Here is a 19,838-nt window from a genome sequence, read left to right as displayed (position 1 = left end):
TACGCGTCTTTGGGATGGCTTGACTAATTATGAATAGTGAATACCCTCAATGAGTACGTACGTGCATAGGTCGGCAGATTTCTGGTCACCAAAAACGCGGTGAAAAGTGGTAGATCAGGTTTAATTTGTTTATTGAGCTGTGAGTCTGTGACGTGTGCAGTCTCATGAAACTTATACTTGCAATTTTGGTACGTGTTGGATCACTAACCAAAAAAGCAAGAAGAAAGAAGAAAGAAGAAAATAATTAAAGAGAAGCTGCCACGACTTGGTGCCGGAAATTTTCCTTTGTTTTTAGTTGATAGAATATCTGGGTGTTTTGCTTTACCTTTGCTTCCCCGCCCATGTATCATGTTTTTCCTTTTTCCCAAAAAACATCATGTCCCCGTTAATTCGCCCACGGACGTGTTTTTCAACTAACTGGTGCGGCAAGTCGGCAACATGTTTGGTTATAATAAATAATAATTTAATCGAAGAATTTTTATAATAAATTTTACATCCATAATCCGAGTATGTATGTCTAATATCGAATCACATAAATGTCTGTCTTTCTTTTATTTCACGTCCACCGAAAGAACTATTGGTTCTGGGTGGCGGTGGGGCGGGTGGCATTATTATATGCGTGATCTTCTTGGGCCCTAAAGAACTAAACTGAATCTAAAACGGGGTGCAGCTCTTGCGAGGCCTGGTAGTCAGGTGGCCGGACATAAATTCCTCGAATTTAAAGTTATATGTTCGATAAAGGGAAAAACAAAATACAAGAATGTCACAAATTCTAATATCTAATGAGAACCATGTTTATTTTTGAATCAAATTGATTGCTTCGGTAAAAGATTCTGAAAACTGATAAATTGCTGGTTTGGGAAATATCTTTTTTTTTTTGTGTTCATACTTCATGGACTGTTATTATGGAGTTTGTTCCGGAAACCATTGTTGTTGTTTGTTTAGAAGACGAGAGAGTGTTCTTTTTATCAGTTACTATTTACTATTACACACTTCACACCTTATAAAAAAAATATTCTCATACTCTATAAAAAAAAAATTATAAATATAGAATGTGAGAGTGAACAGTAACTTATCCATAGAATTTCTCTTAAATTAATAGGTCATTGACCATTACTTTAAACATAGAAATTATTGGAGTCTAATCACTATTACCCCAAGATAGCTGTAGGAATAAACTTGACATGATCGACGTATCTGGGGTAGTATTTCTGATAGAAACAAGACTTGAAAAACACATGAGAATCGAATAGGGACTCAAGAAGAGAAGAATGGACGAACAAGAACGGATAAAAGTGACGTAATTTTTGGTAACTTGTTAGCATGAAGAAAAACAATAGATAAAACGTACATAACCCGCGTCCAAAATAAATAAATAAATATATATATATCTATAAACAGATACACATGCATGAATGTGGACAAAAGAGCCGGGTAATCAACTAAACGTATTTTATTCTAGTAATTAATTCAAAGAAAAAAAACGAGTCATCAATTCCCTATAAACTAGCATGAAAAAAATATATATATCATGAGCTCAACCAATCCAAAGCTACAAGAATGATGCTAGATTTAATTTTAAGATTTATAAGTTTTGCGTTTCCTAAACTTGCAAATATAATTTTCCTACGGCTATAATTCACCAAACTCCCAGAGTCTCTTCGTCATGCGCTCAGTACCCTGTAGGGAAGTTGCAAGTCCCAAAACCTGCAACAAAAACAGCCACATTACATTTTAATTAGCCAAAAGAGAAGCGGCAGCTAGCGGTAATTGTTTCAGCAAGCATTTGTTTTCGAGCAATATCCCTTCTACAATTTTGATAAGAATAGGAATTAATCATGACAACAGAAAACAAACAAGTTACGAATTTTGAGTAAAAGTAAGAACGATTAGAGAAGTATAGAGTACGTACTAGGTGGTTGAGTGACCACATAAGCCGCACCACCAAAGTCACAGGAGCCTGCCCTACGAGTATTCTTCTGATAGAAACTATTAAAAGCGTACGAAGCGTGGGCCACTAGCGTGTTAGGATTGTAACACGCGGCGTCTGGCTGTATCGGTTGACAATCAGCCCCTCCCTCTCCGCATGCATAATCAAGCGCTGCCTTCAACTTCTCCTCCCCGACGTTCCCGTTTGCCACACACCACGTCTGACCCGAGCCCACAGACGTCTTCGTTACATCGCCAGTCGATGGAACCTGCTGGCTCTTGCTCCCGTTGACGGGAGTTGACTGGTTACCGTCGAGCTCCGCTTGTGACAGGGCTATGTCGTATACCTTCTGCTCACTGGGGTAAAATAGCCCATAGTTCCTCTCCGATGTGGGACCCGGTTTTTCATTCTCGTTGAACAAGGCGAAGAGAAAAACGTCGAGTTGATTTTGTGGTCGTAGGGGGGTCCCACCGCCAGTGAGGACCCTACGTACCAAATTACCATTATACGACGCCGCATTGTCTTTGCTTGCACCAATCTCGTTCGTATCACCCAGTGAGGGCCACCCTGTCTCAGTGACTACTATCTTCACGTCATCGTACTTGAGAGCGGACAGGGCAGCGAAAACGGCGTCGACTTGGGCATCGAACAGGCTGTTGTAACGTAACCCGTTACCGGAATCCACCACACCCGGGTTTTGCTTAAACAAAGTGTAGTCTAAGGAGATATCCTTCGAGTTTGCGGTGTATGCGAAAAATGGGTACACGTTGACCATGAAGTACGAACCGGTTTGACGCAGAAGGTCCAACATGGGCTTGATGACGGGTTCAACTAGTTCGGACTTGAAAGATCCGGATGAGGATGGGTATGAAGATTGAAGGGCGCTGAGAGCTACAGGGGACGAGATTTTGATAGCAGAATCAAGGCTGTACTTGGCAAGCGAGGCATGGATGTTTTTCATGGCGGTTATGAGAAACTTGGTCGTGTTATTGGGGTCAACGAATACCTCATTTCCGACGCAAATGGCTTCGATTTTGGTAGCAGGATAGAACTGAGAGATGTTGGTTTGGACCCAATTGTCAGCGAACGATTGGTCCGCAGCGGTGGAGGAGAGGAGCTCGTTGGGGAGTGCAACGGTGACACTTATACCCGAGTTGGCTAGCGCAGTGAGGACTTCCGAGTCGGTGTCGTACAGCTTAACTCGGTCGAATCCCTGTGATTTCAGAAGCTCCACCACTTTCGATGGAGGTGGCAGGTTGTTAGCAACTCGGCCATAGTTTATTCCAATTGAACCTCCATCTGCAATAGAAAGCACAGGCATATTCAAACAAGCTGCATAAACATATATACCTACGGTAACGGTATAAATTAACATGCACAGTTTTATTCAAGGTTTAGAGAGCAAAAGAAAGACCTGCAAAGGCTAAAATTGAGAGAAGCAAGAGCAAGTCGGAGAATCTGAGACTTGCCATGCTCCCCAATTCTCTCTGAAGGAAACAGCGCAGGATAGAGAAAGCTTGGGGGGGGGGGGGGGGGGAAGAGATCTGGTTAAGGTCGGACACGTTGTGGTTTTATAGACTTTATGATCAGTGCGGACTGTTAACTAAGGAGAGTGGGCCAAGTGGGTTTAATGGAGAAAACGGAAGAAGTGGGAGGGACCCACTCCTTGTTTGTTTGCCCAACGGGCGGGGGGTAACCCATTCAGTTAGGCCATGTCTAGCCCTTGCACCCACCTACTCGAACGTTTCATTACTGTTTTTCTTTGTGTTAGATTAGGAAGGATTGACTACCATGCATGGTTATTTCTTTCTTTTCTCACCCAGGTGGGTTCGTCTGAGTACGGGAAGGAGTTTTCGGATGGTGGAAGTAACGTACATGCCTCATTGACGCGGACAATTCCTTAGTGCGTTGTTGAGTTTTTATCTGTTGCTTTGTATTTTGCAATCATCATTCAATTGAAAAATAAGAATGGCCCAGCTAGCTAGCTATATATTATTATGTTCAACTTACCCTCAAATCTGAACGTTGGCTTGCCCTGTGCTGGTAATTTTGATGTGAATAATGGAAGATTTATGGTGTGTGTGTGACCACATCCAACTAAATTTGTACGATTTTTTCTTTAATAATTTAAGGGAATATGACAGTTTAAGCATTCAAACTTACCAGCTTATTGAAATATTACAACCCAACTACGTTAATAGCTCTTCTAACTTTATCTCTAAATTACTTAACACGTTTTTAATGGTCAACTTTGGCGATCGATCATAACGTAAGTGGCAACTTGTTTTTTGAATTGAAAAGTAGCCTTGTTTGGTTACGCATTTCATATGAGATGAGATGAAATATTTTATTAAAAATTAAATAAAATATTATTATAATATAATATATTTACTAGGAATAAGCAGTTTGGCGTGTCAAACTGAGTACCAACACTCACATAATTTTTTTTATTAAAAAAAAATTAAAAGAAAAAATTTTTGAGAGAAAAATGCGTAACATTTAATATCGATTCGCAGTTTGGTGTGCGAAATCGCTTGTAAGAATACTTTTTTAATAATGATGAGATGAGATAGTTTGGAATTTGAAAATGTTAAACTGTTTATTATATTTTGTGTGAGATTTTAAAAAAGTTATAATGATGAGATGAGATAGTTTGATTTTGTGTAACAAAACCAATCATAATGAAAGTTTTAATATTTGATGTTGAGCTGCTCAGATTTCTCGATCGTTTTATTTTATTATGTCTCAAAAAATAGATCACGGAACTCATGTCCACATTGTTGAATAGGTAATTATTCTATGAGATAAATGTAATTCAATATTAATTCTTGATGAGCATTTCAACCCTGCTATGATATTTTGTCTACAGGAGGCTGCGTCCTCACAAGACATTTGTCAAGATAATTTTTTTTTTTATAGCAATTCATGCACTAAGCATTGAAAATGTGCGTGACAGCAAATATCAAAGGACATGATACCGATCGATGTTTTTGTATTTTTAACAATTCATGCGGGCTGTCGACGGAATTTTGCATGTATCTCTAATGAAACAAGTTTCAACCATATGAACATAACGAGATGCCCCACGACTTCACCGTACGTAGCTAGCCAGCTGCTTGTCAAAGGAGATTTCGGCTAGGAGTAGTAGGGATGGAGACCAGGACCACTAGCGTCACTAACTTCAACGGCCGGTGGTTTGAAAATAAGTAATAAAAAGAATAAATAAATTGGACAAGCTAATTAAAACTATGACAGTACTTAGGGGCTTTGCGTATTATTGCGCGTTCATGGGACCTCAAATTGGCCGGCACGATCGAATTACGTACCAATCCTCTCCCTCAAAACATAAAGTACGTGCAAAATGTAGAGGAAGTTCCAAATTAAATCTTTGATCCAATATTATTATTATACTTCAGAATTAGTTGGTGAGTTTCGCAACAGATTCTTAATTGTCAGGGAAGATTAGGCCAACCCCATGCAACTTCATATTGACTTGTTTTCTGAAGCATGTCCGTCCAACGGAGTACGTTTGAAAAGTACTACGTACGAACCGTGTGATCTTATATATCTTGAATAATCTAATTTGATCATAGTGGAACATAAGACGTTATTTGGTAGTTGGCTGCAGACTACGTACGTACCCAAGTACAGAGACAGGCCGTTGAGTACTGGTGGAATATCATCGATCATTCATCTCGTCCAATGAATACCCTCAATGAGTACGTACGCGCATTGGTCGGCAGATTTCTGCTCACCAAAAACGCGGTGAGAAGTGGAAGCTAAGGTTTTGTTTATTGAGTTGTGTCCTGTACAGTAAGTACTCTCATGAAACTTGCTTGCAATTTGGTGCGTGTTGGATCACTAACCAAAAAAGCAAGAAGAAAGAAGAAGAAGAAAATAAAGAGAAGCTGCCACGGCTTGGTGCAGGAAATTTCTCTTAATTTGGGTGTCTTGCTTTACCTTGACTTCCCCGCTAAGATATTAGGTCTGGTCTGGGTTGCGCTCGTAGTTCAGCTTCGCAAGCTATCTTTGTGTTTAGTTGACTTGAAACAGGGAATAAGCATGTCTTTGCGCGTGTAGCACTAGGCATGATGCAATTCATGAGCTAGGTTGATCTCGCTAAGGCATGCATGCATGCAGTTATATTAATTCTTAAAACTTACAACTCATGAGGTTCTAGCTCGAAAACTAACAGGGCATGCAATCGTTTAAAAAATAAAAATATTTTAGTCATACGACATGATTTAATATAGTATGTTAAATTATAAAATTAATAAATTTATTATAAAATAATCTAACGAATTCTATAAAATTACATAAATTTGTTAATTTACTTTTGTATAGCTTTTATGTCCCTATTAATTCGCCCACGGACTTGTTTTTCAACGAACTGGTGCGGCAAGTCGGCAACATGTTTGGTTTTCTTTTTCTTCTCTTACGTGGGAATGGAGGACCAGTACTACTCATTGCGATTTCTCTCCTTTGGTTGCAAATTTCTGTGTGGGAATGGAACACCCTTTTACAACTCTGCATTGATTTTTGTAGATTGACTTTTTAGCTGCAGGGATCATTTATTCCCATTGCTTCAATAGTTCAATTTTTGTTCTATTTTCAGGAATTATTTCATTATTTTATGATCATCGCACCCTGCTGATGTGATATTATTTAATAATCCATAATTTCTTTTTGGACTGTAATTGATGTAAGGGTAATAGAAAGAATACTTGCAGATCAGATCAGATAATCAATAGTTTGGGTTTGGGCCAGCCCATTAAATAAATGATGGGCCTATGTCAATCATTGATCATGCTTCCCGTGGGAATAAAAGTCGTTATATCACTTATCTCGATTTATCCTTATAATTTTATGACTGAAGACAGAGTGCCCGCTTTTAAGCGACGTCCCCAAATACCGCACGTAGAAACATTTTTATTTTTCTTTTATGTTTTTTTTGTTCTTTTAAATAAGAAAAGTAGGGTCGGCGACTCGGCAGCCAGCCAGCCAGCCAGCCAGGGAGAGATAGAGAACTGAGGAGCCCTTGGAGTTGGGGAGTTGGAGACTTGGAGGTGGTGGACCCTTTCGAGTAAAATCGGGTTTCAGAGCGAAAGGTCGGATACCGAAACCGAAAAATGTCGGGTGTCACGAACCAGGAGGAGGACAAGAAGCCCACCGATCAGTCGGCGCACATCAATCTCAAAGTCAAGGGACAGGTCTCTCGTGATTCTATATCTATCCGTTATTCAATTGCGTTTATGATAGAAAAAACATCACTATGGCTTTGTTTTCTTTTCTTAATTTATGATTTTTTAGATCCATATGATACCTCGTTTTGTCTACAATTTTTGAAATCAATCATTTGTTATTTGCAAGGGAAAAATGGGGAAATTTTATATGTTTTTGTAAAATAATTTATGTTAGTATTTTTAAAATTTAAAAAAGATAGTAATTTATGCGTTTATAGAGCCGATTTTGTGATTTTTGTTTTGTTTCTAAATGCTATGTTGGCCATTAATATCTGCTGTTTAGTTTACCAAAAGCAGGTTCTTGCGAATATAGTAAGACGGGCTTTATGGGTTTGATTTCGCAGATTTAACTCATTTTATATAGTTTTTGTGAATGGTTTTGTTATTTTTTTCGTCAATGAGTAAGATGTAACAAAGTTAGTGTTGGTATTTTTTTTCAATATATTGCTGATTTTCTGTTACATTCACAATTGTTTTTATAATTTGTCTGCATATATGTTTTTTTTTTCTGCTTTTGTTATAGTTCCTTATATGCATTTTATCACCTCTTTCCTGTCGCATTGTTTGTGGTGTTTCTTAGAGATCCATCTGTTTCTAATCTCGCTATTGGATATTCATTCCGAAATAAGCTTGGGCATCTTGTTAGAAAAAATAAGAATAGCAAACAGAGATTGCAAATGGTATACAGTGAGGCGATTGTTAATTTGTCTCTTAGACAAATATTGCCTACAGCTCGAATTGAGTTCTGCAAAAGAGAATATGACAATTTTGTGTTATGGATACAACACTGTTTATATAGTGTGCAGATTGCAAATTTTGAACACTAAACCTTAGAACGAATAGATGCAATAGCAGTAGCTGCAATGTTTCAATTTGAATTTAAATGAAATAGTTACTATATGAAAATGTGTAGAAATAACTGTAATTGACAGTTACCAATAACTTTTATAAGTAAAAATATTGTATATATCAAAAGGAGAAATCAAGTACACTGAATGTATACAAGAAAACACCTTGCCCAAAATGACCCAACAAGCCCCTAATGACCCAAAAAGCTCATAAAAAAACCAACCCAAAGTATATCAGACCCGACCCCAATCCTAGTTTCCCGTAGAACTAAAACTCTACCCAAACACCAACCCCAACACCTTGATACCTATCTTCACAATACCCTCCCTTTAGACTTCCCTCTAATTGAACTACCACCCTTAGCATCGTAGTTGATTGTCGAAAAGAGACGTTGTAACTCCCTGCTTTTCTTGAAGCTTGATTTGGTTTCAAGTGTGCGGCTTGCCTCGATCGTAGTAATTAGTTCGTTAAATTTGTCTTCACATCCTCCATGTGAAATTCCAGGAACTGCTGAATCTCGTTAATTTTAGGCAGAATCCAATCCGTTATTGGAGGAAGAGAGACCAGGGGAGCCACAATGTCCCCATCAACCTGCACTCTCGACTCTAGACAATCCTCTACACAAGGCACTAATGCCAAGCCCATTGGTTCTCCAGTAACTCCATTGGTTCTCTCCAATGGTATCGGGGTCCCCATTGGAGATTCTGGAGTGACAACAAGTCCCTTCACCTCTGGGATGATAGCGGATCCTACATCTCCTTCAGACCTCGGCAGTACACCTTTTTCCTTCAACACTAATGAAGGAGCCATAGTTTCTTCCGGGACCAAGGGTGTAATACCGACTATCGATCTATCTTGTGTAACACGAGGCGAATGATGTTCCATTACTGATATCTCTACGCCAATACCCGATGTAGACCCCACTTCAAATAACCCAGATTTCCTTTTGACCCGCCATACTCTCCTGGATCTGGTTATAGGGATAGGGCTGAATCCGATCTTCCGTTTTCTTTTTTCCAAGTTTAAAGGATTCGGGCCTATCATGTTTCTTACCACCCTGTTGCCTCCAGCTAAAAGCCGATCTATTTTCGTAGACATGAAAGTTATCGCTGTCTTCAACTCGACAAGTTGGGTTTCCATCTCCTTTAGAGACTTGTGCATCTCGAGAAGCTGGTTTTGAGGTTTGATTGGCAGACCCCCCACACACTGACCCCCCGAAGCATGTCCTGTCTTTAGAGCTGCCGCATAGGATTGCCTCGCCACCGAGGAGGATGTACTTGGGTCTTTCTCCAAGTTCTCCCTCTCTACCACACCACCTTGTCCTTCGAAGGAAAAATGACGCAGCACCTCCCCCATCTTTCTCCAACCACTGCCTCCCTCTTCAGGAATAAAAAATAAATTCCTCCTCCCCCCACCACCATACTCCTCCACCGCCATATAACGTCCACGAGCATTCGAGCAGCGATGTGCTGTGAAACTACGTCGACCTTCCCGGACAGTGGAGAAAAAATCTTGTTTCTTATCCTTAGTACACGCTTCTATGGCCTTGGTCAGCCACTGCACTGTTGTCGAACCCATAACCAACTTAGATATCACCCTTCGACTCCTTTCAGTAATGGCCAACATGCTTCCCTCCTTTACCAATGTAAATGATTTAGATTCTATGGCCAACTCCATAGAAGAACCCATACTGACCCACTCCCCTTCTTCAACAACCATTCATCATGTCAGAGATGAATCTAAATCCTTTGGGAGCTGCAAGCACTGCGAAGTTGTGGACTCCAGGTCATGCTCACTGCAAGCACTGCAGAGTTGCTGCAAATCGTGCTCACAGAAGATGCCGGAGCAGTTGCCGGAGCCTTCAGGGTCGACGGCACGCCCACCGGAGCCTTCGGGAGGATCGCTGGAGAACTCTGAGAGGCAAAACAGTGATATCTAAGACGCCGAAGGTTGAACCGACGCCAGACGGCCCTCAGCGAAGTCGCCGAGGTCCGTCGACTTTATCTGTGCCGACGGTGTAGTTGGTCTCGTCGGCAAAGGATGGGTGGCAGCAGATCTGGTTCCTTAGGGTTTTCGCGCTTTGTAGTGTTTTCTCTCTCCTCTGGACCAACACTGGATGGCCCTCAGGTAATTCGCCCGGGCCCGTCGGCTTTGTCTGTGACGACGGTGAGAGGTCACTTGCCGGCAAGGGTGGCGCCGGCGTCCTTAGGGTTTTTACATCTGAGAGAGTCCTAATTAACAATTTTTACAAAATTTTTCTTTTAAAAAAAGACCTCAGTTACCAATAACTGTCAAAAAAGATGAAAGAACGCATCATTTCCTTTAATTAAAAAATTCCGTCACTTGCGACGATGCGTATGTGCGAAGTGCTAAGTGCATCTAAAGCGTCAATGCGTGAGCGCACGCGCGTGCGCATGTGGTCAGTGCTTCGCACTGGGCGACACTACTATTGTGTGTCTACCCTTGTGTATCATTTTATGTATAGTGAAACTTATTCGCTTATAAACCACTAAAAGTTTCCTTGTCTTTTCAATGTGGGATATTTGAAATAATTCAACATCTGTCACCCTACTTGCTCATTTTTCATGTAGTTATCTTGTGAGGACTTTGCTGTATACCCCTTTATGACCTTTGTTTTATGCGGTTAGATACTAATAGTCAATATTCATTTTTCTTAGCGCCTGTTTCGCCCGCACTTGAAATCAAACCAATTATCACTGTTTTACAAAAGGGAATTCAATCGTTTCCATTGTTGTAATTTGGACTATTACAATCCTTGGAAGTCATGATCAGTAGTAATGTTGATAATTTGAAGAACAATTGTTTCACATTAATTCTTGGGTTCCCATGTCATTAATATTGATAGACACGAATGCCAATAAATCACGTACTTGATGCTAGAAGACATTCTTATAAGATTCTATTACAAATTGCAATGTGTGTATTTGGTGTCCTGGAAGCTCATCACTGTCACAGCGGATCTATCTTACTTGGGTCTCTGAAAATAATATTTGTGTGTTGTTATCCGAGAATCAGATACTTACCTACATAAAGAAAAGAGAATGAGATAAAACCTACGTGATTACTCCTAATTGAGTGATACTTATCCATTGGACTTTCCACTTCATGATTGATTTGTGGTAGGGCCATACTTCAGTTCTTGCTAGCATACTTTATGAATAGGGGGGGTCAAAATGTCGATGTAGAAGTGCTGGTGGAAAGCAAGAACAAATTTTTCTAGTCAAGAAAGATTTTTCTCAAGCAAATCATGGAGGCTCAGTTTTCATTTAGTTGTTCTATCATATTTTTTCTGCTCGGGGCATAAAATATTCTTTAATATTATGAAAAAGGGCAGTAATCAAAGTACATTCTGATTTACTCTAAGAGGGATTGTACTCTCTTATCTTTACAACAACCCAATTTTTAATGCAGTTTTTTTGTACATGTATTGATGCACCTATGCTTTAGGGCTGAAGCATGGAGGTATGAGCAATATGTTATGTTCTACATGTTAATTTCGTTTATGTGATTTTTTTATTTTTTAGGATGGGAATGAAGTATTTTTCAGGATTAAGAGGAGCACTCAACTGAAGAAACTTATGAATGCTTATTGTGATCGCCAGTCGGTGGAGTTCAACTCAATTGCATTCTTATTTGATGGCCGTCGTCTCCGAGCAGAACAAACTCCAGACGAGGTTGCTCTCTCTCTCTCTGTGGGCAGCCTGTTGCGTGTTGTATGTGCGTGCCTTTGCTTGAGCCACTAGTTTTAAACTTACCATGTTTTTTTTTTCCTGCAGCTGGAAATGGAGGATGGAGATGAGATAGATGCCATGCTCCACCAAACAGGAGGCGCTGTTGCCTCAAGGGTTTGTCAGGTCGTTTCTCTAGTAGGAGAGAAATATAAATAGATTAGCATATCTAGAAGGCGCTGTTTGGAACTGTAATCATCAGTTATCTACTGACCAACCGGCCTTTCTCTGAATTGCAATGGGCTGTCTTGTTGATTTCAAAAGAGTGTTGTTTCAGTATTTACTTCTTTATAATGCTCGGGTAGAACTTGATATATGAAAGCTGAAATGCATAACCCGAACTAGATTGGATCAGTTATCTTCATGGTGCTTCGTCTTCCCTTTTCACGCTCCTCGGAGCTACGCTTGACAGACGCCCAAAGCTTGGACGGGAGCTTTTCCTCAGCCATCTTTTTAAACTCTTCAGCTGTCAAAGGTTGATACGGTTTTCCTTTCTTGCTTAGCTCTAACTCTGTAGACTTCAGACCATGACAGATGACACGCTTTGAGAATGATAATTCCAATATAAAGCAATACTGGGAAAGGTCACCGCATAGTGCTTGTGCTTGTGCTTACCTAACTGGTTGGATCTCTCTTTCTAACACCTTAAATGACATGTTAGCCTTGTTGGAACTAGTATATTCAGGGATTCCAACCAAAGAATAACCAGGAAAAGGAAACTACGGTACTAACCTTGACGGACTTGTGTACATATGTTGTTAAAAGTGTCAAGGGCTTGGCCAGGAATGGTCGTAAGTAGGCATGGAGAGGAAACATATGACCACTAATGTGGGATACCTCCAAAGTAATAAGTAAACTCAGATTCTCAGAATAGAATTGCAGGGTTATTACGTGACTATAAACATATCGACCGTAATCAGCAAGCAGCTGAAAAAGCACTTTCTCCTTTCATAATAATAAGATAGACATAATTGACATTGCTCCAAGTTCCCAACCGGATTGTTGCTGCCGCTCATTAAAATTCAAGGGTTAGTTATTCTCCGGCCAAGCAACCAATGTCGGGAATAGTGACAAGAAAGACAAGGGGAAGAAGCTTTCTCCTGTTAGAGACTCGTTCACTTGGCTTAGTAGACTATACTATAGTATTATCTTATTTTTATATTATGTAAAATATAATAAAGAATAATACTATATACAGTCGTGGAGTGCGTAAATACTATGCAATCGTTTTGAAAAAGAAAAGAATCTACTATTAAAAAATTATTTATTTTTTATATAGATATCGTATTTATTTATTTTTTTCAAAATAATTATACGGCATTTGCATACTCATGACTGTAACTATCATTTATTTATAATAAATGTGTTATATTTTGATAAAAGTAAGATAAAGAATGTAATATATAGTATTATTTATAAAAATAATCTCATTTCAAAATATTATTATAAAATATGTTGTGAGATGTGTACGGTCATACATAGTCGGTCCAACGCTAAGGTGGCGGCTACCACTCCAAACCCCAAGCTCCCAAACTCTCTGGTTAGGGTTTTTGCGATTCTTAGCGTAGCTGTCGCCTCGATCCTAGTCAGTTCTCAGGGCTCCCAGTAGCCGCCAATGGAATCCGATGCCTCTAGGATCCTCCACGAGCTCCAATCTCTCAGAGCTTCAAAATCAGATATAGACCGCCGAATCTCAGCTCTTGAAACCCAGCTCCACCAAATAAACCTCCTAAACGACTCCGTCCCCAACGGCTCCCACCATTCGATCTCGACCATCGATAATTCCCACCTCAACGGTCCTCATGCTCACTACCTTACCCCGGAGATGATCCACCGGTACAGCCGGCACCTCTTGCTCCCGTCCTTCGGGGTCCAAGCACAGTCCAACCTCCTAAAGTCTTCGGTTCTGGTGGTCGGAGCCGGAGGCTTGGGATCTCCGGCCCTTCTATACCTCGCCGCATGTGGCGTTGGCCGCTTGGGCATTGTGGATCACGACGTCGTCGAGCTCAATAATATGCACCGGCAGATTATCCACACCGAAGCTTTCATAGGCCAGCCAAAAGTCAAATCCGCCGCCGCCGCTTGTCGCTCCGTCAACTCTACTGTTCAAATTGTGGAACACCACGAAGCATTACGCACGTCCAATGCGTTGGGAATTTTCAGCAAGTATCCTTTTTTATTGATGAATTAGGTGAATGCTACTGAAATGGATAAAATATCAATGCTAACTGCAAGATATTTTTACATATATAAATGATAGTGTCTACGTATATATCGGTTTCGCTTTATTCTTTACTTATTCAATCCCTCTTTGAAATTGTTTAGTTTCCGTGACTGACGACATTTTCAAAGATACGATGTAATAGTGGATGCAACAGACAATGCTCCCAGCCGATACATGATAAGTGATTGCTGTGTGGTATTAGGAAAGGTAATCTATTTAGCTTACTACCGTACTTATATTTGATTTCCCTTAATACTTATCAACAAAAATATTTGATTTTCCGTAAGGCTTGATGGCTCTTCGTGTGTGTAAGAATAGCACGCTGTCATGGTTTTACACGTATTCATATTGATGGTCATGCTTGTATTGGTAGGAGAGTTAGACTTGTGAACTTGTTCTCTCTCCTTTCGAGTATTAATTGCTTTGGTGTGCATGCAGCCTCTTGTATCTGGTGCTGCTCTGGGATTGGAAGGGCAGGTATGCCATGCAGGAAAAGTCATACGTTTTTTCCCCTAAAAGCAAACAAAGTTTTGGCATGAATAACGCTGTTTAAATTCCAAGCATATATTTTGTATACCTCCTGTGTACACGGGCTATGCCTATTTCATTCATATCAATAAAATTTACCTCTTACTTATAAAAAAAAAAAATTCCAAGCATAACTAGATGATCAAATTCATTGTATAGCTCACAGTTTACAATTACAATGGCGGTCCATGCTATCGATGCCTATTCCCAACTCCACCTCCTACAACAGCATGTCAAAGATGTGCCGACAGTGGTGTTCTAGGAGTAGGTGAGTTGACGGCTTGTTGTATTCTAGGGAGGGAATTTTACATTACTAGCATGCAATCTATCTACAATAATATCAAAATCCAAGCTTGTAGCAGAATTATATATTTCCCTATTCAGTGTCAAAAATTCCAAGAGTTGCACTGTAAAATTTCTTGGATGTTGGGGAGGATTGAAAATATCGTTACCTTTATTAGTTCACATAAGGAATTACTATAACCAGGAAGAAAATGGGCAAAGATTTGAAAATATGATAATAGGAAAAGGACAAATAAACAATTTAAGCTTGGAATGTGCAGTACTGTGCCACTTTTAAAGATAAGGAAAATCTTGGGACATTAGTGGTCTCTCTGCTCTTTTGTTTGATGCTTAATTCTAATGCCGTCTTTTTTTTAATCATTATCTATTTTCAGTTCCCGGTATCATTGGCTGTCTCCAAGCTCTTGAAGCTATTAAAATTGCAAGTGTGGTTGGCGAACCACTCTCGGGACGGATGCTTCTATTTGATGCCCTAGCAGCACGGATACGTATTGTATGTTTTATGTTCTATACCTTTAAAAGTTTGTTCCAGCTATTGACATTCCTCCATGTTAAGTTGTCAGATATAAGTTAACTCTCCTCTAAGAGGAAGTTTATGTGAGATAAAACTGAAGCCCCAAAAGGGCATCACTGTGGTTTGTTCAGTCCATAGAAGATGGGCTACAGTTGTGAGCATTTTTTTGGAGAGGGCTTCAGATACAAAAGGCATTCACCTAGAAGATTTCTGGAAATTAATAGAAAATTGTTGGAGCTTGCTTCTTTACTAACTTCATCCAATAAAAAGGAAAATTAGATTGCAAAGGATAAGAATCATCGAAAATCTTACAGCTTGGACAGAGTTATCATTAGGCAAGCTGAAACTGACTTGCTAAGAAAGTGGAGTTTTTTCCTTTTCATTTTGTATTGCCCTTGATGTTCTTTATTGCCTCAATTGTTTATGTTAGACATTAGTAGAAGCAGGCATTTTCAACCTGGACAAAAGATTGCCTCCATGATATCATCGTCTGGTGTTTCTCAACACGATCTACGATGTTAAGAAGACATTATTTTTCTAGATTAGCCATGACTAAAGCCAGAGTTGCTTTGATGTGATGGGAGTTGATCTAGGTTTCCTCTTTTAAGTGGGCTCAGTTCGTGATCTCTCATTTTGTCTCTATTTTAAGCTCTGTTGTTTTTTATATTTATACTGATCAAAAAACTATATTTGTACACTCATATTTGAATTGCATTACAGGTGAAGATTAGAGGAAGGTCATTGCAGTGCAAAGCTTGTGGAGAAAATGCAACATTCACTCAGCAGGAGTTTCAAGAGTTTGATTATGAGAAGTTTACTCAGTCTCCACTGTCTCCGGTAGTTCAACTTTCTATCTCCTGTCTTCTGTTTAGTTTGAATTTATAGAGCTTTGTTCAATTAAAGTTTATCATTGCCCAAGAAGTGGATGTTCCGCTGAATGTAATTGGATTAAATTCGGCACACTTCACTGTGTCTGCCCCCCCCAAAAAAAAAAAAAACCCTCTTTCTGATATGACTTACAAAAATGCTATTTAAAACTTGATGCAGTCACCCTTGAAGTTAAACTTGCTTCAGGCAGATTCTAGAATCAGCAGTAAAGAGTATCATGATAGGGTTGTCAACGGGGATGCACATGTATTGGTAGATGTCCGACCAGCACACCATTTCGAGATTGTTTCTCTTCCCAACTCCCTAAACATTCCACTTCCTAGTTTGGAGGCTAGGTTGCCTGAAATTTCTTCAGCTCTAAAGGAAGAGGAAGAGCGCAAGGGTGTCAGTTCTGGCTCGAGTGCCCAGTTATATGTAATTTGTAGAAGGGGTAATGATTCTCAGAGGGCTGTTCAGTATCTGCACAAGACGGGCTTCACTTCAGCAAGGGACATTCTCGGGGGTCTGGAGTCCTGGGCCCATGACGTGGATCCCAACTTCCCTACCTATTAGTTGGCATGTCTGCTGTATGACGTGTGAACTGTCATTAGTGTAAACTTGTCTTCAGGTTTTGCTTCTACACTTTTTTTTTTTTTTTTAAAAAAACATTATTGGCCAAGGTTTCTATGTATTTGTTGCTATTAGTTTTGCATAACAATAAAGCTTGGAATGCCTGTAGTTTTTACCAAGTAGCCATTTTGGCAGCAAGGGAAATCTTGTACTGGTGTTTCTCTCCTTGTGTGTTGTCTGTGCGTGAAGGCAATTTTTGGATGGCATTTTAGCCGATTTGTTCAGTTCAGACCCATTCAAGAATTACCCGCAGGTGAGAGAATCTCAACGAATTTCTCCCTTTTCCTTTTCCTTTTCCATTTACCTTCTTTTGCCGGAACAGCAGATGCAGAAAAAAAACACACATTGGTGCTGCTGTAGACAGTCTATACATGGGTCATACAGAGGAAATGTTTTAACTGTTCGGGCTTACATCCCATTGGTTCTTGAAGCATCATGTATGGATATAATCTAGAAGGAGAAAAAATACTTACAACCGTGAATTGCGTAACCGCCGCATAATCGCTTTGAAAAAAATGAATAAAACATAGAACTCACATGAAAAAAATTAATTTTTTAATAGTGGACTCCACTCTTTTTCAAAGCGATTACTCGGCGGTTACGCACTTCACGGTTGTATGTAGAATTACTCGCGTGGCGAGCCCATCTCTCATGCCCCCAATCTCTATTTTGCTTCATTTTCCTGACTTTTGTATGCCTAAAATAAAAATGCAAGCAATTTTTTCAAAACCTTGGTAAGTAAAACCTCAACTCAATTCAGATTTCGCACGTCATTCAAATCAAATCCAACCTCGCAGTTTCAGCGATCACAAATTGTTCAAGCAGGAGTAAACAACAGCCCTCAGGCTCAATAATATGTTGATCTGGAGGAGGGTTCGAACTCTGAAAAACAACGAGTTACTCAGAGAAGTCAATTCCAACTGCGAGAGATCAATAACGTGATCTGATGGAAATAATTATGAAAAGAGAACTTTCTACCCAGTCGTGCTGGTTTCCCCCAAAAAAACAGCCTCCAATGGTCACGTAGGCATTCCATTTAGCTAACTATAAGACCGCAACGCACAAAAACGAGGACTTAAATCTGAAATTCGTGAGTGAATCGTCACAATTGCCATTGCCATGACCCGTGGGCTCCGACCATCCAAATCAAACTCCCGATTACCAATACAATAAACAAGAAAAAAATAGCCCATATAACCCTCTCCAACGAATTGATATCATTCCCCTTCGAAAGCAAAACTCATAAACCCGTTTCGAAACTTAACTCAAAAGCTCAAATTTGCAAGGCGAAGCTAAAACCAAGCTCCCAGAAAAATTTTGAGGAAATGTTTTATTTATAAACCCGTTACCATTTATTTATAAAAGTTTTTTCGTGTTCACAACGACGTGGTCTGCTACGGCGATGGTTTTTGCTCTGCGACGGACCTTGGTGGCCAATGGAGAGCTTTCGACGCCATTGTGCAGCGGTTCTAGAATTTTCGAGGGGCTTGGTTTTATCGGACTAAATCCTTGAATGAGGAACGTAATTGTTCAGTCTTGATTTTATCGGATGTAATGCATCTTATAATATTTTGAATAGAATTGCTGACGTGGTGTCATTTTATTGGGGGCTGTTAAAGCCCTAGAAATAGACAAACTGACCCGAAGGGATTCTGTTATCAAAATTCAACCTCCCACAACGTATCAAATAGTATGTGCTCCAGAGTACCCATCAATTTCATGTTTATTCCAATGACTACTGCACGTTAAATAAAACTAGAATAGAAATAGTGTTGCATCCAAAATAGAAAAATCAATTTTCATTGTCTTCAGCATTCCCCTTTTCTTCATAACGGCGCTTAAACTTGGCAACCTGCCCAATACTTTCGGCCATTTGGCGTTTTGCCCTAAAGTGGTAGACTTTACCAACATGGTGTATTTTGGTCATCATAACGTGCATCAATCTACCGCTCTGTGTTACATAGGATATCCATTGCAACTGAGGATGCAATCCTTTCTTCATTTCTCGCTAACCTGCAATTCGAAGAGGAGTAAGCTTGATGCTATAGGACAGTCACAGTTAAAGTGCCATTCTATGGGAGCCTGCTATTCATAACTGATAGTTCTCCCCAATATACTTTTCAAAACAAAATTAAACTGAACGACATTTTCAGTTGTGAATGGAAAGATTACATCATTCAGGGAAAAAACCATTATAATTATACCGATTACAGCTGCTTAGCTTCTTTCTTTCTTTTAATATAGTTCATAGGCCACTTTACAATTGTGAAAAAAGGGCTGCGAAAATTAAAGGCGATGCTTGAAATATCAATTAAACGAGTATTTGAAACAATGCTTTTATAACTTAAAATATGAGCTGTTGGGCATTGGAGAGGACAGTCATATGAAGGTAGGCTGCATAGCCCGGCATTTTATCGAACAATTGGACGGCTATGTCAGTTACGGAAAAGATGGGCCCAGGGGTGGGGGGGAGCTCTACATATATGCCACTCGGGTAGAAAATGCGTTCGGCTCATATCAAATGAAGGTTCTTGAAAAATCTGACCGAAACGATTGCTAAGCAACCATTTTCAGGTTATAAACCAGAAATCAACTAATTTTCTGAATGGATCCGACATTAAACACTTCATTTCCTTGTTGATCTCAGAAAGCATTTGAGGAAGGAAATGGAAAAGCTTATCCCCCGTAAAATTCAGAACCAAGTAGAACAGAAAAGTGTCAAGGAAAATGGAAATCCAACAACCCCATAAAAATTCAGTGACTTGTGAAATAAACACAAAGAGGTATAGAAACAGACATACGTATTTTAGCGTGTAATGAGATAGAAAAATGAACGAAACGGGAATATAGCAATCAAAGGCTAAGGGGATGGAAGAGACGGAAGAGTGACTTACAGTGAATCGGTGATGGAAGCGAAACGCTCAAGGAAGATGGAGACGTACGTACACTGATTGTCGTTGGATGGAGAAAACTGCGTGTTGTAGCAATGGTGAGCATCGCA

General features: G+C 39.7%; 4 protein-coding genes across 5 annotated transcripts; 2 read left to right on the top strand and 2 right to left on the bottom strand.

The window, feature by feature from the left end:
- Window positions 1-1,435: 1,435 nt before the first annotated feature.
- On the bottom strand, window positions 1,436-3,446 carry LOC108993972 (glucan endo-1,3-beta-glucosidase 12-like). 2 transcript variants are annotated; one of them, XM_018969048.2, is made up of 3 exons: window positions 3,345-3,446; window positions 1,913-3,229; window positions 1,436-1,707 (listed from the first exon to the last, which is right to left on the bottom strand). In XM_018969048.2, exons 1-3 carry the CDS (start codon window positions 3,400-3,402, stop codon window positions 1,673-1,675), a joined length of 1,410 nt encoding a protein of 469 aa, XP_018824593.2. In that variant the 5' UTR covers window positions 3,403-3,446; the 3' UTR covers window positions 1,436-1,672. The 2 variants fall into 2 exon arrangements, with proteins under 2 accessions (XP_018824593.2, XP_035549838.1); XM_035693945.1 differs by lacking the exon at window positions 3,345-3,446 and having other exon boundaries at window positions 1,913-3,336.
- Window positions 3,447-6,782: 3,336 nt separating this feature from the next.
- Window positions 6,783-12,135, top strand: LOC108993988 (small ubiquitin-related modifier 1-like). Its single transcript, XM_018969063.2, has 3 exons — window positions 6,783-7,140; window positions 11,568-11,717; window positions 11,820-12,135. The coding sequence occupies exons 1-3, from the start codon at window positions 7,060-7,062 to the stop codon at window positions 11,928-11,930; spliced, it is 342 nt and encodes a 113-aa protein (XP_018824608.1). The 5' UTR covers window positions 6,783-7,059; the 3' UTR covers window positions 11,931-12,135.
- A 1,081-nt stretch (window positions 12,136-13,216) lies between these two features.
- LOC108993979 (adenylyltransferase and sulfurtransferase MOCS3) lies at window positions 13,217-16,862 on the top strand. Its single transcript, XM_018969054.2, has 7 exons — window positions 13,217-13,937; window positions 14,124-14,202; window positions 14,434-14,472; window positions 14,683-14,791; window positions 15,201-15,319; window positions 16,061-16,177; window positions 16,388-16,862. Exons 1-7 carry the CDS (start codon window positions 13,387-13,389, stop codon window positions 16,778-16,780), a joined length of 1,407 nt encoding a protein of 468 aa, XP_018824599.1. The 5' UTR covers window positions 13,217-13,386; the 3' UTR covers window positions 16,781-16,862.
- A 1,551-nt stretch (window positions 16,863-18,413) lies between these two features.
- LOC108992325 lies at window positions 18,414-19,838 on the bottom strand. Its single transcript, XM_018966862.2, has 2 exons — window positions 19,732-19,838; window positions 18,414-18,850 (listed from the first exon to the last, which is right to left on the bottom strand). Exon 2 carries the CDS (start codon window positions 18,837-18,839, stop codon window positions 18,630-18,632), a length of 210 nt encoding a protein of 69 aa, XP_018822407.1. The 5' UTR covers window positions 18,840-18,850; window positions 19,732-19,838; the 3' UTR covers window positions 18,414-18,629.

Source organism: Juglans regia, chromosome 9 (genome assembly GCF_001411555.2).
Source record: "Juglans regia cultivar Chandler chromosome 9, Walnut 2.0, whole genome shotgun sequence".
Taxonomy (NCBI): Eukaryota; Viridiplantae; Streptophyta; class Magnoliopsida; order Fagales; family Juglandaceae; genus Juglans; species Juglans regia.
The sequence above is the reverse complement of the archived record's forward strand: the minus strand, read 5'-3'. Positions and strand labels throughout refer to the sequence as shown.

What these genes read in the sequence shown, in the direction of transcription:
- LOC108993972 (XM_035693945.1), bottom strand. Translation starts at nt 3,305, where the DNA reads ATGTTAATTTATACCGTTACCGTAGGTATATATGTTTATGCAGCTTGT. An exon ending in TGTGGTCACTCAACCACCTA is followed by an intron (nt 1,708 to 1,912) that starts GTACGTACTCTA and finishes TTTTTGTTGCAG; the next exon opens with GTTTTGGGACTTGCAACTTC.
- LOC108993988 (XM_018969063.2), top strand. Translation starts at nt 7,060, where the DNA reads ATGTCGGGTGTCACGAACCAGGAGGAGGACAAGAAGCCCACCGATCAG. An exon ending in ATCTCAAAGTCAAGGGACAG is followed by an intron (nt 7,141 to 11,567) that starts GTCTCTCGTGAT and finishes TTTATTTTTTAG; the next exon opens with GATGGGAATGAAGTATTTTT. An exon ending in CAGAACAAACTCCAGACGAG is followed by an intron (nt 11,718 to 11,819) that starts GTTGCTCTCTCT and finishes TTTTTCCTGCAG; the next exon opens with CTGGAAATGGAGGATGGAGA.
- LOC108993979 (XM_018969054.2), top strand. Translation starts at nt 13,387, where the DNA reads ATGGAATCCGATGCCTCTAGGATCCTCCACGAGCTCCAATCTCTCAGA. An exon ending in CTCTGGGATTGGAAGGGCAG is followed by an intron (nt 14,473 to 14,682) that starts GTATGCCATGCA and finishes TTCATTGTATAG; the next exon opens with CTCACAGTTTACAATTACAA. An exon ending in CAGTGGTGTTCTAGGAGTAG is followed by an intron (nt 14,792 to 15,200) that starts GTGAGTTGACGG and finishes ATCTATTTTCAG; the next exon opens with TTCCCGGTATCATTGGCTGT.
- LOC108992325 (XM_018966862.2), bottom strand. Translation starts at nt 18,839, where the DNA reads ATGAAGAAAGGATTGCATCCTCAGTTGCAATGGATATCCTATGTAACA.